Raw genomic sequence first — 17,073 nt, 5'->3', positions numbered from 1 at the left:
TGAAAATAATTCTTCATATCTTTGATCTACAATTTTTTAAAAAATCTCCTTTCTGAAACTTTTCTTCCTGACAATCATTTCATTTCCTAATTTCCTTCATTTCCTTCCCATTTCCTCATCAGTTAGGAATATGATTCTGATTATATTTTTTCTATACTGTTCTTAAGTTGGGTTATCTTTTGTTTATCCTAATTTCTTTTGTGTTTGTTCCACCTCTCCTATTATAGTATGAAGCCCTGAGGACTGGGACTTTTCTCTTCCATTTCTCTTGTGATGGCAGGAGTGTACGATGAAATAAGCAGATGTAAAATATGCTAGAGATGCTAGAGTGAAGCTCCAACTCTCTCATTTCCTCCTCTATCTGGACAAGTCACTAAACCTGTCACCAGAGAGTTGGACTGTAAAGAAAGCTGAGTGCCAAAGAATTCATGCTTTTGAACTGTGGTGTTGGAGAAGACTCTTGTGAGTCCCTTGGACTGCAAGGGATTCCAACCAGTCGATCCTAAAGGAAATTAGTCTTGAATATTCATTGGAAGGACTGATGCTGAAGCTGAAACTGCAATACTTGGGCCACTTGATGCAAAGAACTGACTCATTAGAAAAGACCCTGATGCTGGGAAAGATTGAAAGTGGGAGAAGGGGACGACAGAGGATGAGATGGTTGGATGGCATCACTGACTCAATACACGTGAGTTTGAGTAAACTCCAGGAGTTGGTGATGGACAGGGAGGCCTGGCGTGCTGCAGTCCATGGGGTCGCAAGGAGTTGGACACAACTGAGTGACTGAACTGAACTGAAACCTTTCTCAGACTCCATGGCATTTTCTATAAAAAAGGAAACAATGTCTATCTGATTTCAAGGTCCATGTGATCTCTCACTGTGCTTCTCTTGTCTCTGATGGATAGCATTTATGATGAGTTTTATAGTTCATCCTTAGGCACAGGCAGTACTGCTCACATTCAAACCTAAAATTACTACATGGAGAATGATAAAATAACCATTGTTAATGTCAAATGGTGAAGGCCACCTGATCTGGGCATTTACCTTCTTACAGTTTATCCTTAAAGCAGTGTCTAGAATTAGCTTCCAAGTAACTGTATTTCATCACTTAAGTATAAGTTATCATGATTTGCCCCCCATCCTGCTCCCCAGCAAAGCAAGTTCATTAATCTAACATTAACTTGTCACCACTTGTTGGCACACTCTGAACTTTCACCTGGCCACTGAAGAATGTGACTTCATATTTATAGCTCTGACATGAACATTATTTAAAGCACAAATCTCATTTGGCTGCACTTTTGACTGTAGCTTAAACTCCTCCTTCTCTTCCCAGCACAAAAATTTATGACAAAACAAACAACATAAATTAAACAAAAACCATTGATGGTCACATTATTATTCTCTTTCACAGACTCATATAAAAATAATGATGTTTGCCAGGAATTATCCAAGTAAAATATCTAGGATTTTAACTAATACATTTGAACAAGAGAGAGTATTAAAAGTATCATAAAACTAAATTATCTTACTTGGCATTTCTGACGCAATTGTCGTAGTTCTTTTATAATTGGAGCTAGAGCTGACTTCTTTTCAGATACCAGGGAATTTAGTTTTTTTACCTGCCATTTAAATAAAATATATGACATCTAAGAAAGTATTCAAAAGAACAAAAATACTATATGTACAAAGACATTTACTGAAGTATTTATATAAGTGAATAAAACTATAAATTATTTCAATGCCAACCAAAGGGAAGTCATTTAATAAGTATTGACTTCTCAGGAAGACAGAATATGATTTAACTATTCAAAATGTCAGTTATTAAAACTGCAAACCATTATGGGAAAATATTTATAATCTAGCTGAAGGATAAAACAAATTACAAAGTTGCTGATATACAACTCTGTATTAAATTTAAAAAGTACATAAATTATGTAGGTTATATAAAATGCACATAAACGTGGATGAAGTGATAGTCAAACTACTTAATAACCCAAAAGGTATGGCAATGACCAATCACAATGGACACCAGCCATAGAAATGAATCAGGTCTTGGAGGCATCTGCTGTGCAAAATGTTAATCTTTTTAGGAGTTAGGATGTTGTGAAATCCAGAGGGCTTTGGGAACAATGTGGACAAGATAGGTGGAGGTAGGTACTCTGAGAGTTTGGGGCAGCAGCTATTTACCAATAAATAATGAAAGATTTAAACATTTTAAAGTCTGATGAAGCTCTATCTGTGCATTCTGGTTGAACAGCAGTCCTGAGCATGGAAAGAAACTAACGACATACACAAAAATGAAATAACTGTATTAAGTAGTATAATTTGGAAAAACTTATTTTTTTATCTTAAAAATTTCTTTAATGCTGTGTAACTTTTACACACTTCAAAAACCACAAAACGTGTAAAGTATTACAAATCGAGCAACCTCCTAAGAATGGAAAAATTTAAAAGAGAGTGATAAAGACAGATGAAAGAATATAATGAAAACAATACACAGAAATGAAAATCTGAATGTTGCACTAAAAACAGAACAAACACAAAAATATCTGCCTTAGAGCCTATGTGTAAAACAAAGCCTGTGTAATCACCATTTCAGACATGTCGTCCAGTGTTCGTCCTTTCATTTCATCAACTTCACTCTTCAGAGCAGACACTCGTTCTAGTTCTTCTTGGGTATAACTATATCCAGATATACCCCTTTTCTCCTCAATAGTTTGCTGAAAGTAAAGAATAAAAATAGGCGTAAAAAACAAGAGTCCACAAAATTGATGTCTAACCTTGATGATTCCATAAGAAGTATATAGATTTAATACATAACAATAAAGTTGTAAGTAAAATAAAGGAATTTAGTCAACAATCTTCACTGACTTCAACAATAATTATATTCCTTTATATTTTATAAACTTATACTAAATTTTACTATAGTATCTTCAGGAACATAGGAGTAATTATAATTTTAGACTTCAGCATAATGCTATGTACTTGGCATAGAAGCTAAAACACAGGACACACTCATTAAATATTTGATGAATGAATGATCTCAAGTGAAAAACTGTACATATTTGCTCACTTATCTAGTATTTATTAATGTGCCAAGTATAGTTCTAGGCTCTTTAGAAGAACTAAACAGTCTCTTGATGAGGGCAAAAGAGGAGAGTGGAAAAAGCTGGCTTAAAACTCAACATTCAGAAAAACAGAGATCATGGCATCTGGTCCCATCACTTCACGGCAAATAGAAAGGGAAAAAGTGGAAGCAGTGACAGATTTTATTTTTTTACGCTCTTGAATCACTGTGGATGGTGACTGCAGCCGTAAAATTAAAAGGCGTTTGCTCCTTGGAAGGAAACCTATGACAGACCTAGGCAGCGAATGAAAAAGCAGAGACATCACTTTGCCAACAAAGGTCCATAGAGTCAAAGCTATGGTTTTTCCAGTAGTCATGTATGAATGTGAGAGTTGGACCATAAAGAAGGCTGAGTGCCAAAGAATTGATGCTTTCGAACTGTGGTGCTGGAGAAGACTCTTAAGAGTCCTTGGCCTGCAAGGAGATCAAACCAGTCAATCCTAAAGGAAATCAACCTTGAATATTCACTGGATGGACTGATGCTGAAGCTAAAGCTCTAATACTTTAGCCACCTGATGCAAAGAGCTGACTCATTGGAAAAGACTCTGATGCTGGGAAAGACTGAAGACAAAAGGAGACGGGGGTGGCAGAGAATGGATGGTTCGATAGCATCACTGACTCAATGGAGATGAACCTGAGGAAGCTTTGGAAGAAAGTGAAGGACAGGGAAGCCTGGTGTTCTGCAGTCAATGAGTAAGACACACCTTAGAAACTGAACAAGAACACAGTTCTAGGCACCAGATATACTGCAGTGAAAAAAAGAAAAAAACAGGGAAAAAAATCCTTTCCCTCACAGAGCTAACTTCTAGTGAGAGCAAATGGGCAACAGGTAAACAACTAAAATATATACAGTGTGAGGGAAGAGTAGGGTTGGAATCTTAAGTAACAAGGTGGTTAGATAAGGTCTCCCTGAGAAGATGACACCTAAGTGAAGCTCTGAAGAAAGTGAGGGAGCAAGTCATAGAGATACCCAGGGGATCAACAAGAGCAAATGACATGAGGTAGGTACGTACTTGGGGACTTCCCAGGTGGCACAGCGGTAAAGAATCCGCCTGCCAATGCAGGAGACATAGGTTCAATCCCTGGGTTGGGAAGATCCCCTGGAGTAGGAAATGGCAATTTACTCCAGTATACTTGCCTGGGAAATCCCATAGACAGAGGAGCCTGGTGAATTACAGTCCTTGGGGTCACAGTCCTGGGGACTGGAGGAGTAAAATCCTGGACACGACTGAGAACAGCCCAGCACAGGAGCATGCTTGGCCCTTTCAATAAACACCTAGATGGGGGGGCCCCCACCCCCCCCCCCCCCCCCCCCCCCCATCATATAGGACTTAGCTGGTTAGCTGAGACAGTATCAGTTTACATCTATTGTCCTTTGCATTCTGAAAAGTGTCCTAGTTTTGATGATAAATTATAGTGTTGTGTTGGGCCAGTGAAAGAGCTTGGACTTTAAACAGAATGGGAGACTTGTTAGAAGGTTCAGAGTAAAGGAGTTTTTTAGTGAAAACTTTAACATCTATGCTGACTGAGATCAATCTATAGAGGGACAAGGGGAGGGGCAAAGAAATCAGTCAGAAGACAATTCCAATAATTCAAGTTAGAGATGATGGTAGTATGAAGCAGATGGGGGCAACAGAGGTGATGAGAAGTGGTTCGGTATATATTTTAAAGATAGATCCAACAAGACGTGTGTGTATATACATATGAATATATCATTTCTGGCTGCACCGGCTGTCCGGTGCTGCGCCTGGGCTTTCTCTGAGTTGCGGCAAGCCGGGGCTACTCTCCAGTTGTGGTGTGCGGGCTTCTCTTACTGTGAAGCATAGGCTCTACGGCATGTGGGCTTCAGCAGCTGCAGCACAAAGGCTCAATAGTTGTGGCTTGCAGGCTCTAGAGCTCGAACTCAGTAGTTTTGGCACACGGGCTTAGCTGCTCTGTGGCATGTGGGATCTTAGTTCCCGGACCAGGGATTGAATCCAAGTTCCCTGCATTGACATGTGAATTCTCAACCACTGGACTGCCAGGGAAGTTCCTCCCAGAAGATATTATGACAGGTTAGGATGTGAAGGAAAGCGAGGGGTAAATATGACTCCAGGGGGTTTGGGCCTGAAGAACTGAGAGAATGGAGTTGCTATTTGTTGAGATGAGGAAGACTCAGGAGGACAGGTGAGGGAGTAGTGAAGGTCAGAAGTTTAAGTTTGGACGTGTTGAAAAAAAATCTATACTCTCTAGTAGAAATCCAATAGACAGTTCAAGATGTTACACGCACAAGATTGGAATTTGAGAAGCGATCTAGGCTGGAGATACAAATTTGTGAGCTGTCTGCACAGACAATGTCTTTAAAGCCATAAGAGAATAAGATCACCAAGGGACTGAGGGCAGAGAAGAGATCCAAGGCCTGGGGGACTCCGACATCTAGGCTTTGAAGAAGCGGGAAGAAATCAGCCATGGATCAGGAACAGTAGTGTTAGTAAAGAAAAACAAGGAGAGTGTAGTGTGCTTGAAGACAAGTAAAGAACAATTTCACAGGAAGAGGGAGTTATCTATCATGTCAAACACTGCCAATAGGAAGGTAACTATAATAAATTCATGTGGACTAATCTCAGGATACCTGCAGTGGATACTGTGGGTGCTCTGCCCTGGTCTGCTTACTGTGTCAGTGTACCCAGCCCCTACATCTTGTGAGAATTGGTATTTTGATGGTTTACAGTTGTCCCTTCCTCAAGGTGTACCCTTGGCTGAACAGGAACTGTGTCACACAGTTGAGTGGTAAGAGGATCCACAGCAAATGACGGACTGACACAGGGGCCCAAAGGGGGCAGCCCTCTTGCCTAAAGATGAGACCAACTTTGTGATGCAATTTATGTTCCAGAGCTCCTTGTGCAATCAGAATGAAACTGGACTCCAACTGAATCTACTTCTTCCTCTTTGCTGCATCCTGGTTCCTTCCCTTCCTTTCTCCTAAGAGCACACACTGAATTAATCATGTAAGAAGAACAAGAATTCTTGTTTCAGATTCTGCTTCTAGAGAACCTGATCAAACCTGGCTTCTAGGGTTGGATCACTCACTGGATGAACGAGGCAGAGGGCCCTCTGACTGGGGGCAAGTAGAGTAATATTAGTCTTGGGCATGTTATAGCAGTACAATTGTTAAGACTTGCCAACTAGGGCAGAAAATAGGTGGAAGGGATTATAGTGGTCATGACAATGGATTGCCTGAATCTCCTTCAAGAGTTTGCTGAGAAGAACAAAGCTGGATGACAGCCATTACTGCTGGCCCTCTGTCTCCACCATCATGCTCATACCAAGGCCATGCTTCCCCCAGGCTGTTACCGGCAGCTAACCCATTCCCTCCTGACAGGGAACTCCTCTTACTGGTGACTGGCTCAGGAACTCCCCATCTTCCTAACCAAAATGTCCTTAAAATATCCTATAACCTGAGGTTCTTCCTCCCCAATCTTCCTTCCTCCTTCTTCCTTCATAGATATCAGACTTGCATTAGAGCCTAACATCTTTCCCTGCCTCCTCCTTCCCAACTCCCTCTACCCTTCACAAATACTTCCTTCATAAATCTCTTGTACATTTAAACCAAGGAACTGGACATGGAACAACAGACTGGTTCCAAATAGGAAAAGGAGTCCATCAAGGCTGTATATTGTCACCCTGCTTATTTAACTTATATGCAGAGTACATCATGAGAAACACTGGACTGGAAGAAACACAAGCTGGAATCAAGATTGCTGGGAGAAATATCAATAACCTCAGATATGCAGATGACACCACCCTTATGGCAGAAAGTGAAGAGGAACTAAAAAGCCTCTTGATGAAAGTGAAAGAGGAGAGTGAAAAAGTTGGCTTAAAGCTCAACATTCAGAAAACGAAGATCATGGCATCCGGTCCCATCACTTCATGGCAAATAGATGGGGAAACAGTGGAAACAGTGTCAGACTTTATTTTTTTGGGCTCCAAAATCACTGCAGATGGTGACTGTGGCCATGAAATTAAAAGACGCTTACTCCTTGGAAGAAAAGTTATGACCAACCTAGATAGTATATTCAAAAGCAGAGACATTACTTTGCCAACTAAGGTCCATCTAGTGAAGGCTATGGTTTTTCCAGTGGTCATGTATGGATGTGAGAGTTGGACTGTGAAGAAGGCTGAGTGCCGAAGAATTGATGCTTTTGAACTGTGGTGTTGGAGAAGACTCTTGAGAGTCCCTTGGACTGCAAGGAGATCCAACCAGTCCATTCTAAAGGAGATCAGCCCTGGGATTTCTTTGGAAGGAATGATGATGAAGCTGAAGCTCCAGTACTTTGGCCACCTCATGCGAAGAGTTGACTCATTGGAAAAGACTCTGATGCTGGGAAGGATTGGGGGCAGGAGGAGAAGGGGACGACCCAGGATGAGATGGCTGGATGGCATCACGGACTCGATGGACGTGAGTCTGAGTGAACTCCAGGAGATGGTGATGGACAGGGAGGCCTTGAGTGCTGTGATTCATGGGGTCGCAAAGAGTTGGACACGACTGAGCAGCTGAACTGAACAGAACTGGATGATGCTTCTTGGAGGACCTGAACTATCACAGGAAGGTACTAGCTAGTTCAATGTTGCTGGTATTTGAGAAGCATAATAGTCACTGTAAGACTATGAAATCTGGGTGGCTGTTGCTAAGCTCAACTGACAGGCTCAAATCCATTAATCAGTGATTTAATGCAAAGCAATAAGGTCAGAGAACTTCCTTAGAAGGTTTAAAGAAACCCTCATTTCCTATGGCTACAGAGCAGAGAAAGCTGAAAACAAGGGACAGGACTTAATCCTGGCAAAACTTCATAGAAGGCTGAATATATCCCATGTTAAAGTCAGGGCTGTGATAGGGAAGAGAATGTGTGCTGAGTCTGAAAGGGGGATAACTGAATAGATTCACTTGAGAATCTTAAAACCCCAGATTATCTTGTATCCTCTGGGCAGTGACAAATGGCTTAGCTTGTTGGTCAGGGGCCTGGAGGAAACAAGAGAGCAAGACTGAATGACTAGGGACAAGGAGGTCTGGGGAGAAGGCATGTGGACCAAGCTATAAGAATTAACACTAAGTGTGAAGATCTCTTCATCACATGTGTATAACCACTAGAGAATGCCCACAACAGAAAAGGCACAACTTTAGGCTCTGTGAGTATAAATGTTCTAATTTCCAGAACGGGCATGTTTTTACCAGAAGGCACACTGATAGGCCCTCTAAAGTTAATCCTCTGGCCACCATCCTGTCACATGGGCTCCTCATGCCCAAAGACCAGTGGGCAAAAAAAGGAGTGATTTATTGGCAGGATACCTTAAGGCTATACTGATGTTGCTATTAATGGGGGACAGATAGGAATATACTTGGCATTCATGTGATCCATTATGGCATATCTTGGTACTCTCCTGCCCAGTTTTACCAGTAAATGGGTAGGTTTAGCAACCACAGCCTGAGAAGGGCATTGTTACTAGAATCTCATAGCTCTGAGGAATGAGGGACTGAGTCATCCCACCAAGTAAGTCATCTAGACCACTGGAGGTACTAGCTAAAGGTGCAGGGAATCTAGGATGGATGGTAGAGGAAGGAGATATTGAGCATTAGTTACATCTTTGGGACCAAATGCAGCAAAGAGAGTTTTAATTTGTCCCACTAACTCTCCTAAATTGTCCTAGAAATTTTGACCAACTGCAATCCTACGGAAGAAATACCAGGATGGAGTGACTTTAACATGAGAAACAAGCAGATCTCAGTGCAAGGGATGGGTTATAGAGGATGTTGTTGGTGCGCCACTCAGACCTCATCTGCAAGCTGCTAGAGTGCTACAAGAGTGCTGACTGCTAATGCTTCACAGCTGCCCCTTCTTCAGAACATGCCCTTGGCCCAATGGGAGCTGCCTCATCTAGGCCTCATCACCCTACCACAGCTGATGACTGACTGATATGGGAGTATAAAAGGCCAGACCCCTTGCCTCAAGGTGGAATCAACTCCATGGTACAATCTGTGCCCAAATGTTCCTCACAGGATCAAAATGAAGCTGTTTTCAGTCAAGAATACACCCTTCATATGTATACCTATGGCTGATTCATGTTGTTGTATGGCAGAAACCAACACAGTACTGTAAAACAATTATCCTCTAATTAAACACAGAAGATTTGAGTATCGTGGTTAAAATACTGGACTGAATTGACATATATGGAACACCATCCTCAACATAATATATATTCTTCTCAACTGTGCATGGAACAATGATCAAGATAGACCACATGCCAGGCCATAATGCAACATTCAAAATTTTCAAAGAAATGAAATCACAGAGTATGTTCTTTGGTCATAGCCGAAATAAACTAGAAATCAATAACAGAAAGGTAACTAGAAAATCCCCAAATGTTTGGTTTTAAGCAGTAACCATAGGTCAAAGAAATCACAATGAAAATTAGAAAATATTTTGAAGTGAGCAATAATACAGTTGCTACATATCAATTTTAAAAGTTACTGCTGTTAGAACCTATGTTTGATGTACTGTAAATGTTCAATCTTTAGTTCCCTAGAAGCAAACAATATTCAACAGCATGAGACAGAAAAGTTCATATTGCCAGCTAACCACAACTGGTTGAAATTTCATTAACCTCTAACAGATTATTGCTTGCTGGTAAGCCAACATCCAACCCACTTCAGTATTCTTGCCTGGAGGATCCCATGGACAGCAAGCCTGGTGGGCTACAGTCCTTGGGGTTGCAAAGAGTCAGATATGACTGAAGCAACTTAGCATGCATGCATGCAAGCCAACATCATATGATGACATAATTTCCACATGGGTGAAAGAAAAAAAAAAAGCCAAATCAAGAAAGCTCAGAGAAACTGGCACCCACAACAAGAACAGCTTTGTTGCTAGAGAGATTTCTCTGGGTTGAACTTTTTTTGACAACCAAGGCACAAATATATAGGGAACCAAGCCTGCAGGCAAACTTCCATATAGAATCTTCCCTGAATATATCTTTCCATAGCTCTGTGGAAGCGGCTGCTTAGATTTCTGCCTAGTAGGCCATGATAAATAAATAAATTACAGTCAATCTCCTGGTATGATTATTTTTGTTATATTAGTTAGCTATCCAAAAGAAAAAGCTACTTGGAATTCAACTTCTATTAATTATCCCAAAGTCCAACACACATAAAAAAACACTCATTGTTACAGTAAAGTACATGAATCAGCTTACAGGTCACCTCTATAATTAATCAGAAAAAAAAGAATAATTTTATGGTTTTTCTAGTAAAAACAATGACTTCAGTATGAAGCTACAACTTATAAACCTCTACGCATTTGTACTTTTAGAACCTCAATATAATTCTGTATTACCAGTTGATGTTGAATATTTTCATGACGTTGCTTAAGAAGTTCTTCTGTCCTCTGCAAGAGACCAAATTCAGCTTTAAATTCAGCTATTATTTGATGCTTCTTTTTGAAAACTGTACTTTTGCTTCGAAGTTTACTGACATATCGCTTGAACTGCAAAAGAACACAAGTGTAGTTTAATAAGTAGAAAAGTAGTTGCTAAATATTATATATAACCTCAATGTATTACAAGCATTTTCTTTTCTACTGTCCAACATGTGTGTCACAAGTACGGAACAATAACTTCGTTTTATTTAGTTTTGGAAATATTAACTGCTCAATTAAAATACTTTGTGTACATTTTGATTTTTTGGACCCATTAAATACTGTAAATCCTTATATAAAAGCATTCATTGTGAGCTTTATAATAAGGATTTGAAAAACAGCAACTTCAATTCTACAAAAGTTAAAAAGGTTAAAAAGAAGAAGAAGAAAAAGTGGAAGACCAATTCTGGCTATGGTTTTATCATTTTATCTCTTATGTACTGTACTATTTTGGTGACCCTGGATCTACTGGGATTAATATAACCAATCAGAACAGTCAACATTTGTAGTTACCATTTATCATTTAAGAAAGGTACTGTGACCATATACCCTAAGAAGCATCTGAAACTCATCCCAAATATTCAAAAGCTAAAAATACTCCAAATTAGTGGGAACTTAGTTGCTTAATTCACCTGCTGATCTACTAATAATTGTTAACTACTCTAATGGAAAGACCCCATTATTAAGCAATACCAACTAGAGTTTGGAAAAGCACATGAAATGAATATATATATTTTTTTAATGTTTACTTTTTTTAATTTTTATTTTTACTTTATTTTACTTTACAATACTGTATTGGTTTTGGCATACATTGACATGAATCTGCCACGGGTGTACATGAGCTCCCAAACATGAACCCCCCTCCCACCTCTCACCCCACATCATCTCTCCGGATCATCCCCGTGCACCAGCCCCAAGCATCCTGCGTCCTGCATCGAACATAGACTGGCAATTCATTTCTTACATGATAGTATACATGTTTCAATTCCATTCTCCCAAATCATCCCACCCTCTCCCTCTCCCTCAGAGTCCAAAAGTCCGCTCTACACATCTGTGTCTCTTTTGCTCTCTCGCATACAGGGTCATCACTACCATCCTTCTAAATTCCATATGTATGTGTTAATATACTGTATTGGTGTTTTTCTTTCTGGCTTACTTTACTCTGTATAATCGGCTCCAGTTTCATCCATCTCATTAGAACTGATTCAAAGGAATTTATTTATCAAGTACTGCTGCTGCTGCTGCTGCTAAGTCACTTCAGTCATTCCAACTCTGTGCAACCCCATAGAGGGCAGCCCACCAGGCTCCCCCGTCCCTGGGATTCTCCAGGCAAGAACACTGAAGTGGGTTGCCATTTCCTTCTCCAATGCATGAAAGTGAAAAGTGAAAGTGAAGTCGCTCAGTCGTGTCCGACCCTCAGCGACCCCATGGACTGCAGCCTTCCACTTATTAACTATTACATAGGCACTGGGCAGACACTGAGAATACAACTCTAAACAAGATACACATCCTGCCCTTAACAAGCTTAAGAAATAGTGGGGAAAATAAACACTGAACTGATGTTCACAACCACAATGAACATTATGAAACAGTGTAGAGGCCCTGAAAATAAATAACAGGAGTTTAACCTGGGTTGGGACCAAGGCAGAAAAAGTAGTGGGGGGGGGGTGTTGGAATTTTAGAGAGGTGAGTTATGACAAATTTCTCAAAAATAATTTAAGCAAGACTGAAGTAGCAGGAGTATGCTGGAGGAAGTAGAAAGAAGCGGGGAAGAGCATTCCAAGCAGTAGAAGCAGCAGATGTGAAGGTCCTGGGCACTGGCTCATTAAAACTATTGCTCAACATAAGAGACAAACGTGAAAATTTCCTGGTATTTCTAAAATGGAACAGAATACTTTTAAAAATCACTTTCTCTTATGCACCATTAGTACTAAGAATTTTCTGATTTTTTTTTACTACATAAAATAATTTTTCTGCTCCAACCTTTTAACTACATTCTTTTAAAAATGTCCATAGTGAGAATCTGGCCTATTATACTTAAATGCATCACTTCAAAACAAAAGTAAATCTCCATATTACCTACAATGTGAAAATTCTTTAATAGTCTTAACCTTTGTAATGCTCAGTTCTTTATAAGGATAATTAGGGAGGTAATAAATAAGTTTATAAGTAATAAAAGTAAATGAATGTATTACTGAAGCTTTAGAAAACAGAAAAAAAGGAAAATTCATTCAAAGCCACTATTTAATGCAAGCTCTATTACCATGTGGTATTTTACCTCCTAAAAATAGGCTAAATCTAAGGTCACTGATTCTCTTGGGTTGGTTCAAAAGTTAGTTTGGATTTTTCTGTCGGATGTTACGGAAAAATCCAAACAAACTTTTTGGCCAACCCAATAAACTGTAAGGTAGCAAAACAGGAAGGAGAATGTTTCTAAAATTTAGTTGTTTTTTTTTCTTTAAAGACTTGATTGATTCCTGAATATACAAAGAAAGTCCTTAAAACCAGTAAGATTAAAAATTCTTCACATAAAAATAACCCACTAATTCATTGTTTAGACATCTTTTTAAATGACTTAAACTTTGAAAGAAATGACAAACACATTGTGATTTAGAAGAAGGAAGTTCAAAATATTTCTCTATCCATGATTGAGTTAGTTTTAATATTAAGGAATCTAGCCCACACACAGCAAAATTATCAATGGCTGGATTACAGAAACTGTTAAAAAAAATTTAAGTCAGACCAATGTACCTAGAATCTAATAACCTGCAATTTTTCCTTTAAAAGAATAAATGTGTAAGCCTGACACAACCACAGATTCAGAATCCTCAGAGTAACTATATGTTCTATTAAAAGTGTCCTGGGCAAAGTGCCCAAAATGAAATCAATCCTGTTCATCTGCTATCCTCTGTATTATCTAGGCCAATCTTCCCTTTCTCTGTCTTGCTGTGCTCTGGAACTATTTTTAAAAGCTAAAAGCTATAAATGTTTTGTGAAAGAACAAACCTACTGATTACTCAATGTGCTCTATGCTGATTGGTTATTTGACGTTCACTAGACAAACTACCTAGGGGAAAGGTAGTCAGGGTCAGATAAATAACAAGGATTTACTATAGCACAGGGATATATTGAATATATCTTGTAATAACCTATGATGGAAAAGAATCTGAAAATATGTATGTAACTGAATCATTCTGCTATACAACAAACTAACACTGAAACTAACAACTATGCTTCAATTTAAGAAAAGAATAAAATGCTCAATTAATGGAGCCCTTACTTCATAATGTAAAAAATCAATACCAACTGGATTATATAGAATTAAATGTGAAAACAAGAACTAAAAATCTAGAATATAGGAAAATATCACTATGATTATTGAGATAGGAAAGGATTTCTGAAACAAAACAAGCACACATTGAAAATGGATGCTGATAAACTTGACTTTGCTAAAATTGAGAACTTCTGTTCATCAAAATATATATTAAGAGATTAAGAATATAAATCACAAGTTGGGAAGAATATATTTGTAACACATTAATCCAATAAAGAATTTATATCCAAAAATACATAAATTAAACCCACAAATTAATGAGAGAGAGGCAAATAACCTAATAGAAAAATGGATAAAATACTTGAATAGTCACTTCATAGAAAAGAAAACCCAAAGTGGCCAATAAGCATATTAAAAGATGTCTGGCCTCATTTATAATCAGTGATGCAAATTAAAACCATAGTAAGATACCATTATTATGCCCATCTGATTAGTAGAAATAAAAAGCCCTTCCATACTAAGCGCTGTTGAAGATGTGGAGGAAGTAGAACACCTATACACCACTGAGAGTGAGGGATATAAATTTGGAACAATAATTTGGAAGTCAACTGGGCATAGCTACTAAGGTTGACCAGGTACCTCCCATCTCCCACCAACTCCCACAAACAGCAGGGTTTCTCACACTTAAATATGGTGATTGACCAGTTTTTCAAATTTTCTAATTGTTTGTGAACTGGATACTCTTATAAAATAATAAAAATGTTTATACAGTATCAAATCTATCAGATCAGTTCAGTTCAGTCGCTCAGTCATGTCCGACTCTTTACAACCCCATGAACCGCAGCACGCCAGGCCTCCCTGTCCATTACCAACTCCTGGAGTTTACCCAAACTCAAGTTCCATTGAGTCAGTGATACCATCCAACCATCTCCTTCTCTGTTGTCCCCTTCTCCTCCTGCCTTCAATCTTTCCCAGAATCAGGGTCTTTTCAAATGTGTTAGCTCTTCACATCAGGTGGCAAAAGTATTAGTGTTTCAGCTTCAACATCTGTCCTTCCAATGAACACCCAGGACTGATCTCCTTTAGGATGGACTGGTTGGATCTCCTTGCAGTCCAAGGGACTCTCAAGAGTCTTCTCCAATACCACAGTTCAAAAGCATCAATTCTTCAGCGCTCAGCTTTCTTTATAGTCCAACTCTCACATCCATACATGACCACTGGAAAATTCATAGCCTTTGTTGACAAAGTAATGTCTCTGCTTTTTAATATGTGATCTAGGTTGGTTATAACTTTCCTTCCAAGGAGTAAGCATCTTTTAATTTCATGGCTACAATCACCATCTGGAGTGATTTTGGAGCCCCCCAAAATAAAGTCTGATACTGTTTCCACTGTTTCCCCATCTATTTGCCATAAAGTAATGGGACCGGATGCCATGATCTTAGTTTTCTGAATGTTGAGCTTTAAGCCAACTTTTTCACTCTCCTCTTTCACTTTCATCAAGAGGCTCTTTAGTTCTTCTTCACTTTCTGCCATAAAGGTGATGACATCTGCATATCTGAGGTTATTGATGTTTCTCCCAGCAATCTGATTCCCGCTTGTGCTTCATCCAGCCCAGCGTTTCTCATGATGTACTTTGCATATAAGTTAAATAAGCAGGGTGACAATATACAGCCTTGATGGACTCCTTTTCCTATTTGGAACCAGTCTGTTGTTCCATGTCCAGTTCTAACTGTTGCTTCCTGACCTGCATACAGGTTTCTCAAGAGGCAGGTCAGGTGGTCTGGTATTCCCATCTCTTTCAGAATTTTCCACAGTTTATTGTGATCCACACAGTCAAAGGCTTTAGCATAGTCAATAAAGCAGAAATAGATGTTTTTCTGGAACTCTCTTGCTTTTTCCATGATCCAACAGATGTTGACAATTTGATCTCTGGTTCCTCTGCCTTTTCTAAGACCAGTTTGGACATCTGGAAGTTCACAGTTCACGTACTACTGAAGCCTGGCTTGGAAAATCTTGAGCATTACTTTACTAGAGTGTGAGATGGGTGCAACAGTTCAGTAGTTTGAGCATTCTTTGGCATTGCCTTTCTTTGGGATTGGAATGAAAACTGACCTTTTCCAGTCCTGTGGCCACTGCTGAGTTTTCCAAATTTGCTGGTATATTGAGTGCGGCACTTTCACAGCATCATCTTTCAGGATTTGAAACAGCTCCACTGGAATTCCATCACCTCCACTAGCTTTGTTCATAGTGATGCTTCCTAAGGTCCACTTGACTTCACATTCTAGGATGTCTGGCTCTAGGTGAGTGATCACACCATTGTGATTATCTGGGTCGTGAAGATCTTTTTTGTACAGTTCTTCTGTGTATTCTTGCCACCTCTTCTTAATATCTTCTGCTTCTGTCAGGTCCATACCATTTCTGTCCTTTATTGAGCCCATCTTTGCATGAAATATTCCCTTGGTATCTCTAATTTTCTTGAAGAGATCTCTGCTGCTGCTGCTAAGTCACTTCAGTCATTCCGACTCTGTGCAACCCCATAGAGGGCAGCCCACCAGGCTCCCCCGTCCCTGGGATTCTCCAGGCAAGAACACTGGAGTGGGTTGCCATTTCCTTCTCCAATGCAGGAAAGTGAAAAGTGAAAGTGAAGTCGCTTAGTCGTGTCCGACCCTCAGTGACCCCGTGGACTGCGGCCTTCCAGGCTCCTCTGTCCATGGGATTTTCCAGGCAAGAGTACTGGAGTGGAGTACCATTGCCTTCTCCATGTAGAGATATCTAGTCTTCCCCATTCTATTGTTTTCCTGTATTTCTTTGCATTGATCGCTGAGGAAGGCTTTCTTCTCTCTCCTTGCTATTCTTTGGAACTCTGCATTCAAATGGGTATATCTTTCCTTTTCTCCTTTGCTTTTCACTTCTCTTCTTCTCACAGCTATTTGTAAGGCCTCCTCAGACAGCCATCTACTTTTTTGCATTTCTTTTTCTTGGGGATGGTCTTGAACTCCTGTACAACGTCATGAACCTCCGTCCATAGTTCATCAGGCACTCTATCAGATCTAGTCCCTTAAATCTATTTCTCTCTTCCACTGTATAATCATAAGGGATTTGATTTAGGTCATACCTGAATGGTCTAGTGGTTTTCCCCACTTTCTTCAATCTAAGTCTGAATTTGGCAATAAGGAGTTCATGATCTGAGCCACAGTCAGCTCCCGGTCTTGTTTTTGTGACTG

The 17,073-nt window shown here is 39.5% G+C and overlaps 1 protein-coding gene across 1 annotated transcript in view; it reads right to left on the bottom strand.

Annotated features, from left to right (window-relative positions):
- IFT81 (intraflagellar transport 81) overlaps positions 1-17,073 on the bottom strand; it is an 86,335-nt gene that overhangs the window by 23,551 nt on the left and 45,711 nt on the right. The window contains exons 8-10 of the mRNA XM_040250689.1: positions 10,495-10,644; positions 2,592-2,720; positions 1,530-1,619 (exon numbers count right to left, since the gene is read on the bottom strand). Of these exons, the coding sequence (XP_040106623.1) occupies positions 1,530-1,619; positions 2,592-2,720; positions 10,495-10,644 (369 nt within the window). The remainder of the gene's footprint in view (positions 1-1,529; positions 1,620-2,591; positions 2,721-10,494; positions 10,645-17,073) is intronic.

Source organism: Oryx dammah, unplaced genomic scaffold (genome assembly GCF_014754425.2).
Source record: "Oryx dammah isolate SB20612 unplaced genomic scaffold, SCBI_Odam_1.1 HiC_scaffold_12, whole genome shotgun sequence".
NCBI lineage: Eukaryota > Metazoa > Chordata > Mammalia > Artiodactyla > Bovidae > Oryx > Oryx dammah.
This window is presented reverse-complemented; position numbering and strand designations above follow the sequence as displayed.